The sequence below is a fragment of the Cyprinus carpio genome, chromosome A19 (assembly GCF_018340385.1).
Source record: "Cyprinus carpio isolate SPL01 chromosome A19, ASM1834038v1, whole genome shotgun sequence".
NCBI lineage: Eukaryota > Metazoa > Chordata > Actinopteri > Cypriniformes > Cyprinidae > Cyprinus > Cyprinus carpio.
Window position 1 is genome coordinate 13894555 of NC_056590.1, and position 16453 is coordinate 13911007.

At 36.4% G+C, this 16453-nt stretch overlaps 2 protein-coding genes across 2 annotated transcripts; one reads left to right on the forward strand and one right to left on the reverse strand.

Annotated features, from left to right (window-relative positions):
* Positions 1–312: 312 nt before the first annotated feature.
* LOC122134199 (transmembrane protein 74-like) lies at positions 313–4034 on the reverse strand. Its single transcript, XM_042776677.1, has 2 exons — positions 3899–4034; positions 313–3085 (listed from the first exon to the last, which is right to left on the reverse strand). The coding sequence occupies exon 2, from the start codon at positions 3033–3035 to the stop codon at positions 2181–2183; it is 855 nt and encodes a 284-aa protein (XP_042632611.1). The 5' UTR covers positions 3036–3085; positions 3899–4034; the 3' UTR covers positions 313–2180.
* A 9209-nt stretch (positions 4035–13243) lies between these two features.
* On the forward strand, positions 13244–16229 carry LOC109060883 (thyrotropin-releasing hormone receptor-like). Its single transcript, XM_019078039.2, has 2 exons — positions 13244–14343; positions 15056–16229. Exons 1-2 carry the CDS (start codon positions 13570–13572, stop codon positions 15479–15481), a joined length of 1200 nt encoding a protein of 399 aa, XP_018933584.2. The 5' UTR covers positions 13244–13569; the 3' UTR covers positions 15482–16229.
* Positions 16230–16453: the final 224 nt, after the last annotated feature.

The following is a 16453-nucleotide window of genomic DNA, read 5'->3' on the forward strand; positions in this document are numbered from 1 at the left end:
GATTGAGTTATTATACAGAGTGCTGGTTAGAGAGTATTAGACAGGGGAAAAAAGAAACAAAAGAGAGATAGAGACAGCCAGAGAATGAGAAATGGCATTTAAATCAGTTCTCTTTTTTTTGTGGTCTCGCATTGTTGACATTTCATTAATTGCTATCCACACCACTGTGTGCAACCTAAAAATACATGACATTAAAATATGCGCGACTTCCTCTCCAAACCACAACCCACCCCACCACCACCACCCATCAGTCTTCACCCATATCAGAAACATAATTCTGAGTTTTTTTCACTATGAACTATTAAGCTTTATTAAAACCACAGGTGATGGTAGTAACATGTAGATTTAATAGCTGCAATTTTTCTTTTTACAAGCGTTTGTTTAAACATCTAACGATACCCTTGAGTATTCTCACACAAACAGACACTCAGAGGGCTATTAAAACACTCATGCGTGTGCTGTCAAGTAGAAATGGGATGAAAAGAACACTGGTGTCAGGAATCTTTGCTGCAGTGCTGGTGTATAGGGAGGGATAATCTGATCCGGCCCTTGGTAAGCGTTTCTTATACGGACTGTTCTCCTCAGCAGAAGCACCAACGGAGCCTATTGCTTGTTCAAAGCCTCATGGGCACATTTTTTTTCCCTTGAACTGCAACCTGAGGCTTACATGCCTAAATTTTGCTATGTTAGTGTATAGTCACCCTTATTTTTCCAAACCTGTATATTTTACTCTTAAAAAAAGGGTTTTGGGGGAACCATTTTTGGTTGCCCAAAGAACCCTTCAGTTCTTGAAAGAACATTTGTCCACTATAAAGAAGCTTTTGTGGTATGAAAAGTTTCCATGAATGCTAATAATGAATCATAAAAACATAAAAGAAGAAGAAAAAATGTAGGAATTTATATATATATTATTTCATATTTCCATGTTGTTGTTTTGTACCCGATTGAATTCCATTGTATGCACAAAAACAGTTCTTCAAAACATTCTTTTGTGTTTTGCACAAGAAATAAAGTCACACAAGTTTGAAACAATGTGAGGGTCAGTAAATTATCTTTAGTTTTTACTTTTAGTGAACTATTCCTTTATCAATTAGATTTTAACCTTGTGCAGTTGGTTTGACCTTCTGACAGCTTGTGCTTTGGGGAATGAGAGCCAACACAATGGTTTTATGTGCCTTTTGCTGTGGTCTGCATTCTGGATTTGGTTCTTTCAGGTCATTACGTGTTATGATGTGTGACTCTAATGGGGTTAGCTGCTATTGGGAAGGAGAAACTTAGAGCAGTCATTTCCCATGAGACTCCTCTAGTACACACGCACACTGATGAGAGAGAAAGAGAGACATCTGCTCACACAGTTTCCGCATTTCATGTGTATTAAAAGCACAGATATTCTCTAAATTAACTAACCTCACAAAAATTTGTTCAAACCTCCCTGGTGTGCATTCATGTTCCCTGTACTGTTGCAAAGCTGTTTATTGTGTGTATTTTTATACAAATGCAAATATATAGATTTGACTGGCTTCAGAAGCATTGGAATAAATCTCTGTCCCTCCTGATTGGAGAGAGGTTTTCATACAATGACTGATGATTAAGTCAGCTGTCAGACACAGACTGCCAAGTCTGAAAAAAAAAAAGGAAAAAGCATTTTCTTTTCCATTGTGACAACTGGCTAAATATGACACAAATGTACATTTGGCAATTTAGCTGAGTGGTCCTATGATAGTTAAAAGCTGCATACTGAAAGAAACTGAGGCTTATATCACTGCACTTGTAAAGCACTCTGTATATTTACATGAACATATGCTTTGGAAAAATGAGCAAACTCACACAAATATATTTTTCATATAAACAGGGCTCAAGTCCATGTTGGTATGATACATTTTCAGAGATGTAACATTTAATTGTCCATTAAGTACAATGTAAAAGTGTAGTATTTTTACCTGATTGGACCCTTAAAATTACCTTTGTTGTATGACCCATTGTAGTCACGTTTATTTGACTCAAATTTTGTAGTAATTTAGTAGTTTAAAAGTAAATTTAGATAGTATTACATGAACAATATTGTTTTTTTAAATATGACAAAATGTGTTTTACAGTGGGTCCTCCTAGATCACAGTATAACAAAGCTGTTTTGATCATGTTTTCGTATGGCGATAACAAGTCAAGAAGCTGAGTCAGCTTCAACTTAAGACTTCAACAGGACCTTCATCTTCATCAAGGGACAAAAGCGAAGGAGCACTGGTCTGGCTCGCGCCACTTCTAAAATTCATAGAGCCATAGAGTCTGGCTTGGTGCTTGGAGTAAGCAAATGCTTGTCTCCTGATCATCTCCCCTTTATACATAGAGATCATCAACAGGGTTGACAGTACCACACCACCTAGTGTTAGGAGACACAGCCCTGCAATCACACACCTATCCAGGTGAGCGCCCACTTGGGCGTTCTCCCTCTCCAACCGTTCCATCTCCCGGGCAGAAACAGTATCGGGATTCACTTTGACGTCACGTGGGACCGTGTAAGAGATGACAACCAAGGAGATCCCAGTAACTAAAAAGGTAACGGCACCTATAAATCCGTAATCCACAGACTTTTCTGATGAATCCACCATGAAATCATCAACTGACAGCAGGGAGCATTCTGGGGCGCCTTCTTGGAGATCTTTGGATGAATTCCAACTGAAGTTGTCATAGTTGGTCTCCTCTGCTAACAACTGACTGTCTTTCTGGTCAGTAAAGTCAGCCACACCTGGAAAAGCTGTTTCAAACTGCTCATCGTAACATACCTCAACTTCTTCATCAAATCCCCATTCATTGAGTTTGCAGAGTCGTCCAATTGGCAGAGGTGCTGTCCATGGTTCTGAAAGCCTGTTCACCTCATTAACATTCTCCTCCAGATACGCCTGGCTGCACTCTTCATTGGAAAGGGCCCTTTCATCTGCACACACTGAGTGATGACTTTGTTGGTGTTTGAGGGACCAGTCAAGGTGATCAGTCTGGACAGCGTCTTTACCACAAAAGAGGACTTTAAGATCAGCCATTTCAGCTTCTATTCATATGTTCATCTCATAGCATGCTGGCTATAGCATCCCTGCGGTATGACGAGGAAGACAACAATTTATATCAGGCAATAAAACGTTTCATTTGAAATGCAACAGAAAATAGTATAGAAATATTTTTATTAACACAAATATTTTGAGGGAAGAAAGCATAATTTCATGTCTGGTTTAGTGTAATGTGTCAAAATGTTAATGGCAAAACTGGAATCAAGAGAAATAGCAGGTTCTTTAACATCCATGAGAGAGAGAGAAAGAGAGAGAGAGAAAGAGAGAGAGAGAGAGAGAGAGAGAAATGCAATGCCTGACCATATGGGAAGGGGTTGCAATACATTTCAGTGGAATTATATTGGACCCACAAAGATGAGACGATGTACAGGTTATATTTAGCACCGTTGACAATTGTAAAAGTAATTAACACACGTTTTAAGCATAACTTTTAAGTATAACTCAACCTGGTAATCACAGCACGTGTTTGTTTCAAGATGAAGTCTATCCTACACGTCTTATCGTAAAGTCGAGCATCGATTTTCACAATTTAAGTAACAAAAATACTTTCAGTTAAATAACGAATACTTACTTTTTATTTATAATTAGTATTTAAGTTCATTAATCGTTTTAACGACCGAAATGTTTCTAAAAGTGCGTTTTATCCAATCAGCAATCCTTGTAATGTTTCCTAAACGAAGCGTGAACAACAGCAACGAACAGAATAGTAAAGCGATTCCTGGTTTTCAGTCTCAAAAAAAGTAGTCAGCATGCACAAGCACTCGGAAAAGATGTTGCCTGTCTTAGGTTATATGTTATGCCGCCTTTTTTAACTCATAGAAAATAAAGGTATCGCCTACCTTCTCTAAACAGCGTCTCGCTGGCATTCCTGCAGGGCTCGCGCTCCGTTAATTAAGGGAAGCTCGTCCTGTTCCGCCCGCGCGCCGCGTTCAGGTCGCCTCAATCCTCCGTCAGCCTCTGACAAGCTGTATAGACGAGAAGAAGAGAGGAGAGGAGAGGGGAGAAAGGAAGGGAAGGGAAGGGAAGGGGAGGGGAGGGAGGTTTACTAGTGTCGTGTGGGAAAATGAAGTCTGATCAAACACTTTCATGCTGTTCTCCTCGTGAGATTTATGTCTATGACGCACCCTATACAGAATGCATGCCCAAGCTGTGTCCCAAATTAATTATCCTAGAAATTAACATCATTAAAACATTCTTGAAAATACAATTTAGAAAACATCCGACGACGCATATCCGCTGAAATGAATCTTTGATTGCTTTTTCACAATACAAAGTCACAATACACTATGATTTTTTTTATACTGAATAATTTTGTTTTATTTTTGAAAGTCGGTTTCTTTATAGGCACAAGCCTTAATGTCTTGGCTTCAAAAGAGTTGTTTCCATGTTCATATAATCAGAAAGCTTATTGCCAGGGGTGGGAGGCAATCAATACTTAACACATAATTGTAAATATGTGTGCATAGGGGAGATCAGGACTACTTGTCACAGGGGGATGTTTTCACAGGGTCTATATTTTTATGGAATATATGCATATGCAAGACCAGACCTAGTTGTCAAACTTTTATACTGAATATTTTTTGCATGTTTGTTTTATTTTTGAAAGACAGTGTCTGACACAAACCTTAAAAGTCTTGGCTTCAAAAACACTGTTCCCATTGTTATTACCAATTGAAAAATATACAGTTAATTTAACACATATTATTAACCCATATAGTGGGGTAAGTTGTCACAATAGAACCTGCTTATTATACAAACATATAACTATCAATCCTAGATCAGGACTACTTGTCACAGGGAAGTTGTCATAATGTCTATATCTTAAGATTTTGAGTCTATATGCAATATATGAATAAGGGAGACCACTAGTAGAAGCTTGGCTAATCATCACTTTTTTATGCTGATTTTATTTATTTATTGAAAGTCACTTTCTATACAGACACAAACCTGACTTCAAAAAGTTGTTTCTAATATTGTTGCCCAGAATAGGGGGCATGTTGTCACACTATATGGGGTAAGTTGTCACAATGTAACCAGCTCATAACAGATTTTTAAATGTAAACAGTAAAACTACACTGAAAAAATTGTGACATCTATATTAAATGGTTTTCAAAAAATTTATTTGCCAACAAATCGATTTTTCATGGATTAAATCAGTTATAGAAATAGCTCTTTAAGCTTACAATTGCAGGTTACTACTTTTTACAGCGTATTACAGAACACAAAACAATTCATTGTAGAGCATGAATGGAACATATAAAGGTAACAAAAAAAATAATAACACAAAAATTAAAAAAATCAGTGTATGCAACAATAGCCCTAATCTGAGATTTATAAAAAAAAATACTCCTATACATTATATATATATATATATATTATATATATATATCCCTATATATTATGACAGTTCAGCACAATGACTATAGTTGAATTGTCGTAAGTCATGTATTTTTTTCTGAACAAGCATGGTGCCAGTCAGTGTAGCATATGTTTAGGTGGCCATAGGTCATAATTAGAGTGTGCCTCACTGATTTTTCAGTGAAGGCTCAATGTGTACTAATGCAACAATCTGCTAGTGCACTGAATTAAAGACTGGTGACATCAGCTGGTTAAAACACATGAAAGATATTGCAGTGCTCCAGAGGCTGGAACATTACTAGAGCGTAAACTGGGAAATTGACATTTATGAGAATTTGCCCCCTGTGTGTTCAGATCTTACCATCTCTCTCTACCGTGGGCTGCACATTGCATTAAGATGACTTGAGAAACGAACTGCAAGCACACATAGAGGTCTCCGTAAATGACAACTGCGATGACCTCTATTCAAAATCAACCTTGGGAGCTGCAGTGCTCACAGTTTAGTCAAGAAAGCACAAACATCATAGAAAATTTCTAACAGTGCTTTATCTCATGTTTTTGACATAATGTACATATTACAGAAAGTGCTTCTTTTAACCTTCTGACATGATTACATGAAACACCCTGAGACAAAAAACTAAATTAACTACCTTAAAAATAAGTGGAGAAATTTAGCATTACATCACTTTCTATGCATAGGTTTAGCATTACATCACCTCCCCATCCTCTTCAGTGAATGGGTGCCATCAGAATGAGACTCCAAATAGCTGATAAAAACATCAATATAACCCAGAAGTATAATGGACTCATATTGTAGCTAGAAGCAACAGTTTGAAATTAAAAACGTCTTAATGATGGATTTGTTTATTACAAACACACAGCTTTTCACTTCAGAAGAAATTAATTAATGGACTGGAGTCGTGTGGATTATTTATGGATTAATGTGATGTTTTTATCAGCTGTTTGGACTCTCATTCTGATGGCACCCATTCACTGAAGAGGATGGGCAAGTGATGTAATGCTAAACCTATCCAAATCTGTTCCAGTGAAGAAACAAACTCATCTACATCTTGAATGGTGTTAGGTGGAGTACATTTTCATTTTTGGGTGAACTATTCCTGACTTGGTATATGAAACACAACAAGGGTCACAATCAACTAACTAGTCACTTTAAGAAACATCTTGACATTATAAGAAAATCATTGAACATTGACAACAAAATCAACAAGGGTGTAAATAAAACTGGCAAACAATGCAACCATATTAATTATTAATGTCCCAGTGCACACAAAGATTACAAAAAGAAAAAAAAAAATCAGTGTGAACTATGATTGTACATAAAAGAAAAGCATCGAGGTGCATTACTTGTGTTCCCATCCTAGAAAACTTTTTTTGGGTTATGTTTCAGATTATTTATTTGATCTAAGAATAATCATTTTACAGAACATTGACAAAAACATGTTTGCCATCTGCGCACAGTGTGAAACGTGGGATTGTCTTTCAGAATATGAAATTCATCATTTGCTTGACACTTTTCAAACAGACAGAGAATTTTATATCCAGAAACTACTGTCAGTTACACCCTGTTTGAGAGCATAAACTTAAAGATTGTTCGGAACTTGCAAGAGTAAGATGTGACACCTTATTTCCCACTGCGTTATGTGTTTTGTTTATCTGCTGGTGTCTGATGTGGCATGTCTGCTGATGGATGTTTTCTGTAATAGGGACTGTAACAGTACAGCTAAGAATAGCTATGGAGGAGCCAGCTTGAGACATTTAAGACTCCAGCCCTTCTTTTCATAAAGGACAGACACACAAAAGCAACCTTTAGTCTCTGGAAAGTTTTGACATAACCAGATTCATTCTCTATGTATGTGTTTCTCACTATGGGAAGATACAAACTGCGGGTTTTCAGAAAAATATGCCCATAATAATATGCCCTGAATTTTCTTCTTTCTGGTAAATATTTGGTGTAATGAGTTATGACACATTTGAGACTGGTAAGGCACATTCAATATACTCTAAATAACCATGCCATGAATAGCTTGAAGTACAGTACAAATATTCAGCAATATTATACATACATTTTTGATGTGTGTTCATGTGCATGTTTTTTACAAACAAATACATGTGAACGCTAATCTACTCAGATGCTCAAGCTATAAATTTGTTCATTGTGTGCATTCCCAGTTTAATAATATCAACTTTAGTAGATGAACAATAAGCTAGGCTATGATGAATCATCAAATGCATTTTTTGTTGTTGTTGTTATTGGCCAAAGGTTTCATTTTGAGGCTGCAGAGCAGTTCTTTTACTTTACAAGCCCTCAGGGCTTCCCCAGTATAGGAGAATGGTAGAGCCAGAGAGTGTGGTTAATGTCTGGCCTTGTACTACGGGGCCGTTGAATGCTTGAATCTGATTGGCTGAAGAAGGTTCTGAGGTGTGCTATTATTTGCAGGGAAACATAAGGCGAACGTAGTTCCAGGCACCTCTCTTGATCGCATTAGAGTTCCATATCAGTTTGCATAGTTAACTGTAATAACAGAAATTAGCATATAGTAGCCTACCTATAACGTTACAGCACACAGGACTAACAAAAACAACCACTTGACAGACGATTTTCCGAAAGTAAATAGGCCTACACCTGACATTTCTCACTAGCGAGGTAATAACAGTGCTGTTTAGAGACGCTGCTGCAGAACACTGTTGTCACAGTAATGCAGATACATTAAATATTGTTGTACAGCATGAGAAAAAGGATGCAATATTGATATGCGCATGCGCAGTAAACCCTGGTAGGAAAATCTGATGGGTAGGATAAAATGTCAGGAAACTGGACAAATCCCTTTAAATATATCATGTGATCGATGTCTTGGGGTGTGGTAACAGTAGTATATTAATTATTAGAAAAATAATGCACACCAGAGGTGTAACGGCCATGATGAGAATCACCACCTCGGGTGTGCATTATTTTTCTAATAATTCAATGGCCCGGAGTCAATTATTCCTTAAGTCATGACTCTGGTGGGACTCTGCAAGACCATACAGCCATGGGGTCTCTGCTTTTGTCTTCACTTATTTCTCCTGGAAATGGCCCTTAAAAGAGCCTTTAACTCTGAAACCTACTTTATACACTTGGACCTGTTTTACAACCCAGCCGACAACTGCTGAATTACAGGAACAGTAACATATTCAGCTATGGATGTGAAGCAACAATGCAATGAGAATATGAATTTGGAATAAGTGCTCTCCGTTCTAATGATAATGAGATTTGATGTTAAATATTTTGTACTACAGCAAGATTTTTTTTTTTCATTTATTTATACGTTAATCATTTTTAAAACAAAATGGATTCAGTTTTTTGGCTGGAGCTTTAACATTAAAACACCAGTAATCAAAAAATTAGATCATCAATTTTAGATCATAACTGGGAAGGTAAGGGAACAAAGAAGGGAAAATATGCTCAGTTAAGCAAAGAAAAAATAGACCTAATGTCCGCAATTAAGGACTAAATAAAAATGCAAGAACTATGCAAGACTATCAGTATAGCCAGGCCTATACTTGAAGAAACTGGCACTAATTATCAAAAAAGGCAAGGTAGGCTATGGGAGTGAATTAATTCAGATATATCTATACACAAGATAGAAGTGTGTAGAGATACAATGATTTAATATTTATTTATTAACAATTTTTTTACAATTTAAAAGTTCTCTCACTCCTTCTCTCCTCTTTCTGCATCACACCTCTATACAAGAATACAGCTATACTTAAAACTTTTACTGTGCATTCTGAATATTGTTGACTCTTATGACAAATTGCTTATGGTATTCCTCATTTGTAAATCACTTTGGATAAAAGCATTTGCTAAATAAATACATTTAAATGTAAATATTCCAAGCAAAATGACACCCACTGAGTACTTGCTAGAGTGAGCAATTTTTAGATGTACACTTATGGTTTAAAATGTTGATATTATCAACTGATGCTTCTCAGTGTTATCAAGAAAGGAATGTCCTCAAATCCTATGCTAAAACTTACTGATGTTTCTTCTGTTATTCTCACTCCAAAATGATGTCACTTCTTCAGTAAGGTCATGATGTCATTAACGAAATTAAGGGAAATTCTTATAATTAAAAAACTCCTATAATTTCTTGATAAACTGCCGTTTTATCATGTTCAAGGTTAGATGTGCATCAGGGACATGACAGAAATTGCAATATCGGCTCTGATCAAAGTATTAAAATTAAGTAAATGAAATTTAAATTACTTCCATGTTCTCTTAATTGTTATATTTTGATACAAAAAAAAAAAAGTAGTTTGAATTAAAACCATGTACAATGCATGTCAGTCTCGTTGATGGTCAGTTACTTTCTTTGACACAAGGTGGCAGCAAAGCACAAAAGTGGAGTCGAATTTCCATGTGCATTATGCTGCTTTGCCAGACACTAAACATTATTTGCATTTTAAGTAGTCTTCATTTCACACATTCTACAAGAGGGACATAGTTTTAAACCGCCAAGCATGTCAGTCGATGATGGTAAAGATCATTTTAAAAGATTCTATTTAAAAGATCTAAGAATACATTGTCCCAGTGGTGCCACTCCACCAGCTAATTGGGTTGTGAACTCCTCTCTCCGTTTCCCTTGGAAACAGACCCCTAAATAAATGCTGAAGTTGCTTGGCACGACAGATCTCTTCTGTCTGTATGCCATAACCACAGTTGGTGAGGAGGAGAGCTTTTCTCATGTTCATAATGGAGCAACTGTGCTGTCCCACATGAGTCAATTACTCTTAAAAATAATTAAATAAACCTTGCATGGCTGCTGAAATAGCTGCCAAATGTTACTAAGTAAAAATAAATAAATAAATAAAAAAGAGGGAAAAAAGAAGAATTGTCACAGGCACGTCACGATATGTTATATAAGCTAATGTTGTTCTTTTAACTGTTTTTTCTCTGAGATAATACACCACAACAAAACAACAGTGTAGAAAGAATATGCGAAAATAATATAATGCACAACCTATGAATTTATAATTTATTTCACTAATTTGCCATGCAGACTTTTGCTCTCACATGTAATAATTCAAAGAAGTGATGTGATGAAATTTCACTGGCCAAATTGAAGACAGGGACCTATGGCTCAGAGAAGTTTCAAGCATTAACACTGTCATTCATGTGTCGCCTGGAAACAGTTCTTGTCTGAGCCAGATGAAAAGATCTTTCATTATAGGCTGAGCTATTTCTTTTCTAGAGTGCGCCTAAAATGAAATTAATTGAAATGGTTTTTGACCGAAGGGGAGTCAGTTCTTCATTGAACATTTCTCTTAAATATAAATTTTGGTCAAAATGTCCTGGTTTGTTGTATTAAGCTTTTACATTTTATGTGAATGCCTTATGTGAACGATCAGTGGAAAATACAGGCAGTTGCCTACTCAGTTCTTTCACATTAAATTTAACCATTCTGTCTTACAATTTATGGATACATTAATTAAACTTCGTAATGTCTAATAGAAGCTGATAAGACAATAACCAAAAGCTTAAGAATTTAAGTTAAGATGTATATAAGCCCACTGATTGTCAAAGTGTGGTACGCGGGCTCCTTATAGTGGTACACAGAGGAATCACTGACTTAAATATAAATTAATGTTAAAACAGAAGTCACTGTTGTCGGGTGTACCATGGAAAATTATCAAAAACTTCCTTATCTCTATTATATTTCGTTATTATTTTAAATCAGTGCTATTGGTCATTGTTATGTCAGTTTGTGGATTTTACAAATATTTAACCAATGAAAAGCATTCTAAAGAGCTTGTGACTAAACCTCTTTAACGCCATTGGATCCTCAAATTGTCAGTCAAACCTCATAACTCCACCCCACCTCCATTCAGAAGCGACACGACACACAGTTTGAAGACAGTTGTCTACTTCTTAGCAATGCAAGGGTAAATAAAAAAAACTGTTGTTTGAATAAGTACAGCATTTTCTTTACTCAAGAAACGCTGTCTATAAAGGCTAAAGTTTTTGTGTGTATAAAGAGCAGAGAAGAGTCTTAGCATTTGCTGTCTAGTTGTAGCCAATACACTTTTGTACGTTTTAAATATCATAGCTGTTCATATTTTATATAGTGAGATTTTGGACAAATGTATTAAGAACAAGAGAAACTGAGCGCCCATATGGCTACAGTAGTAAAGTTGGGAAACTGTTAAAACACTTTAAAAAATTTGCCAGGTGGCTAAATGATGCCTGTGTTAACGGGGTCATATGATATTGCTAAAAAGAACATTATTTGGTGTATTGAAATGTGTTCATGCGGTTTAAGGTTCAAAAAACACATTATTTTCCACATACTGTAGATTATTGTTTCTCCTCTATGCCCCACCTTTCTAAAACAAGTCATTTTTTACAAAGCTCATTGGTCTGAAAATCGAGGTGTACGCTGATTGGCCAGCTATCCAGTCCGTTGTGATTGGCCGAATGCCTCTAGCGTGTGACGGAAATGTTATGCCACTAACCACTTTCTTTGCATGAACATTTGGGCTAGGTTATGCAAATGTTCCCACATCATGACATAGACGTGGGTGCGTGTTAGAACGAACTGTTTTGTTTTTTTGTTTTTTTTTTTGGGGGGGGGGGTGTTGACTCTTAACTTTTATAAATAAAATCTACTTGGATTTGAGACTTTAGTCTTTGCAACTTTACAGATCTTCTTTATACACCAAGAGCTTGTAACACTCCAAAGAGAAAGGAAAAATTGAAATCACATCACATGACCCCTTTAATTTTTTGATCAAGTAATGTACATGTTTTACTTTAAATTTACCTGTATGTAAGCGCAGTGTAGTGTTAATGTTCAAACTGTATTTACAATGTTTAAAGTGGCAGACAATAATAAAATTCTTATTAGGAATAAAACTGCCTCATTTCTTTAACTGTGCATAGCTGTAGCTGAATAATTAGGCCTACTAGGCTACAGTATTTTAATGTTGGTCATTATGGTGGTACTTGGTCTAAAAAGTTTGAGAACCACTCTATTAGCCTATTACATGTTTTCAAAACTACATACAAAACATGAAAATGCTTTGATTACAGTAAACTACACTGGATAAAATGGTATATAAACAATTTTCACTCAGTAATTGCAAGTAAATTTCACAAAGAATTGAAAAGTAACAGATTGATTTAAACATTAAATTTTGAAGTATAGAAAGATTGAAATTATATTTTCTTTTAAAACATGCTCAAGTATGCTATAGCCTTATCTTCGAAAAGCAGTGTATGCAAAAGTAGGACCGTTTACATTTAAAAAAGTGTTGTAACCCACTTTTTTGACAGTTGCTTTTTAAAAACACATTTAGAAACGCATTTTTAGATAAAGTTATTATAGCTACAGATCACCTGCAAATGTTAGACGCTTGTGAACCGAAGTTGCGTTGAGGTAACTATAGGAACACGCTGCCGGAGCATTTACCTTTATTACAGAATGAGAAAACGACAAAATAGTATCACATTGCAGAGTTATTTATTTAAATATTAAATATATATTTAAAAAAAAAAAATAACGTATTTTGTTTAAAATGTATTCAAAATAGCTTAAGCTTACTCAAGCATCAAATACACCTCAGATTTTCTACTGACAAGACTCTTTAAATCAAAACTTGTGTCGCATTTTAGTGACACAGAATATTAATATGACCATAAAATCTCCCATAAAAATTGAACAAGGTCATAAGATCATTTATAAGACTCGAAATCATTTGACTGAATGGTATGCGTGCGTAAAACGCCCCCTTTTTCTGATCATCACACATCCAAAAGCGAGACTAAATTCAGCACCATGTTCAGAAGATCCATCATCTGATCTACAGCAACAGCGGAGAGCACATCTGCCTTCAGTCTATTCCATTAGCCTACATTTAGAGGAGAATCAACTCTGGAGATCGATTAGCCAATGATTTGTGTTAAAATGTAATATTGTAAATTAATATAGTTTTCTCTGATGACCAAAAACAAAACAAGAATCGAGCTCACAAATCAAGCAAAGTTCTAAGAGGGATGAACCGTATTTAATTATGTCAACTCAACGGAATTAAAATTATTTTTAATCTGATATCTGTTATTTTGTTTTTTTAAAGAGCTGGAGATTTTTTGAGAATGGAGAACTTCACAGTATTCAACGAGACTCTGGAAACTTGGACTGACCGCAGTGTCGAATACAAGGCGACCAGCGTCCTCATAGTTTTCCTCATATGCGCTCTCGGGATAGTTGGAAACGTGATGGTCATTCTGGTGGTTCTCACCACCAAACATATGCGGACCCCGACCAATGGCTATCTGGTTAGTTTGGCTGTCGCAGACCTGATGGTGTTGATCGCAGCTGGTCTGCCGAGCATAGCGGACAGCTTGTTCGGTTCATGGATTTTTGGGCACGCGGGATGCTTGTGCATCACATACTTTCAGTACCTAGGAATCAACGCATCATCGTGCTCCATAACAGCGTTCACTATAGAGCGATACATCGCCATATGTCACCCGATCAAAGCGCAGTTTTTATGCACGCTCTCGCGCGCGAAGAAGATTATTTTTGGAGTTTGGATTTTCACATCGCTTTACTGCGTAATGTGGTTTTACCTATCCGATATCCAACAGGTGCTCTACAGAGATGTCACTATAATAACGTGCGCTTACAAAGTGTCCAGAAACCTTTACCTGCCCATATATTTTTTCGATTTTGCCATATTTTTTGTTCTCCCACTTACTCTCGCTACTGTCCTGTACGGCCTCATTGCGAGAATCTTGTTTCTTAATCCTCTCCCGTCGGACCCCAAGGAGGACAAGAACGGGCAAGACAACTTCTCCAAAGCCCCAAAGAGCAAGATAAAGAATTCCAGCCGCTGCTCCAGCACGACTGCAGCATCCAGAAGACAGGTGAGGGGATCATCTTAAGTACCAAAGTTTTAGATTTGAAAAAAATAAATGCTCTAAATGTAGTCGATAGTATCATACAGTCTGTTCTTAAGCAAGATAGATAGATAGATAGATAGATAGATAGATAGATAGATAGATAGATAGATAGATAGATAGATAGATAGAATCAGGTAGACAGTCAGACATACAGATAGACAGACAGACAGATAGACAAACACACAGATAGATAGATAGATAGATAGATAGATAGATAGATAGATAGATAGATAGATAGATAGATAGATAGAATCAGGTAGACAGTCAGACATACAGGACAGACAGACAGACAGACAGACGATAGATATTGATAGATAGATAGATAGATAGATAGATAGATAGTGATAGATAGATAGATTAGATATAATCAGGTAGACAGTCAGACAAACAGACAGACAGACAGACAGAAAGTTAGACAGACAGACAGACAGATAGATAGATAGATAGATAGATAGATAGATAGATAGATAGATAGATAGATAGATAGATAGAATCAGGTAGACAGTCAGACATACAGACATACAGACAGACAGACAGACAGACAGATAGATAGATAGATAGATAGATAGATAGATAGATAGATAGATAGATAGATAGATAGATAGATAGATAGATAGATGTCATAACAAATGTTATGTTTTACACTGAAACTGTTACTGTGATTTCTTCATGAAAGGTTACAAAAATGCTGGCAGTGGTGGTCATTCTGTTCGCTGTGCTTTGGATGCCGTACCGCACTCTGGTGGTAGTGAACTCCTTCCTGCAAGAGGCCTACTTGGATACCTGGTTTCTGCTGTTCTGCCGCACATGTGTCTACCTCAACAGTGCCATTAACCCTCTAATCTACAACGCTATGTCTCAAAAGTTCCGCGCTGCCTTCAAAAGGCTCTGCCGCTGTGGACGCAATGCCCAGGCGAACAAGGCAGCCTATAGTGTGGCACTAACTTACAGTGTTGCCAAGGAAACATCAACGGTAGAAAGCACAGGGCATTTTTCAACAGAGATAGATGATTTGACACCAACAGACGAGCTGTTTCCTGATAAGAAGCTTCTGTATCCAGCGGACTGTGACTTTAGGAAGGAGACTTTCAGTCAGGCCTGATAAACTCACAACGGATACACACACCTTAAATCTCTGAACACTAGCGGTCTAACATAACACTACACATTGACCTGCAAGGACAGTACTTTGAAAGTTTCACTTTATCTTTATTTTTAAACAGTCATGCTCAGCAGTCAAATTCATCTTCCTGTCTCGTTCACTTGCCAAACAGCCTCTTAGAACGTGTTCTGCTGAAATGAAACCACTATTACTTAAGTTGCAAGTTGCATTATCTGCTGGAGTCATGATTCTTAATTAAAATTGCATATAAAATTAAGGGTAAACTGACATATATATTGATCTGAAAATATCTTTAGCGGTTGCCATTGTGATTAATGAGTGGCCTTTTCTCCCTGCAGCCCCCTGGGAAAAAATGCTGAAACTGCTTTATTCTGCAGTTGTTTCAAGAATGTTCAGTGAGAGTTAACTTTTGTTTACACACCACTGTATAGAAATATACATTTATATATTACACAATGGTTTCAATCTAAACTTAAAATGGAAGCATAGCTATATTTTTTGGGGGGAGGTGGGGGGGGTCATTTTGATATGTGAAAGTCATTGGCATTCTTATATCACACTGAAATAAATTTAGATTAGGAGTTCTATGAGCACCTTTTTATGTAAACTGAATGTAAATAAGCAAATGAATGAACAAACAAATGCATGAATAAAAGATGAAATAGATATTACATTTTTTACCTTATTACACTCTAAAAAAATAAAGGTGCTTCACGATCCAAAAGAATAAACTAATAACCTAAAACATCCTAAAAACAACCCTTAACAACAAAATAACCATTTTCATTCACAAAAGGTTCTTTATAGTGAAAGAAGGTTCTTCAGATTATAAAAAGGTAAGAAAGAGATGGTTCTTTAAAGAACCTTTGACTGAACAGTTCTTTGTGGAACCAAAAATGGTTCTTCTATGGCATCGCTGTGAAGAACCTTTGGAAGCACCTTTATTTTTAA

Excerpts from the sequence above, each read along its gene's own strand:
- LOC122134199 (XM_042776677.1), bottom strand. The coding sequence starts at position 3,035 with ATGGCTGATCTTAAAGTCCTCTTTTGTGGTAAAGACGCTGTCCAGACT.
- LOC109060883 (XM_019078039.2), top strand. The coding sequence starts at position 13,570 with ATGGAGAACTTCACAGTATTCAACGAGACTCTGGAAACTTGGACTGAC. Across the intron at positions 14,344-15,055 it reads CTGCAGCATCCAGAAGACAG|GTTACAAAAATGCTGGCAGT; the intron begins GTGAGGGGATCA and ends TCTTCATGAAAG.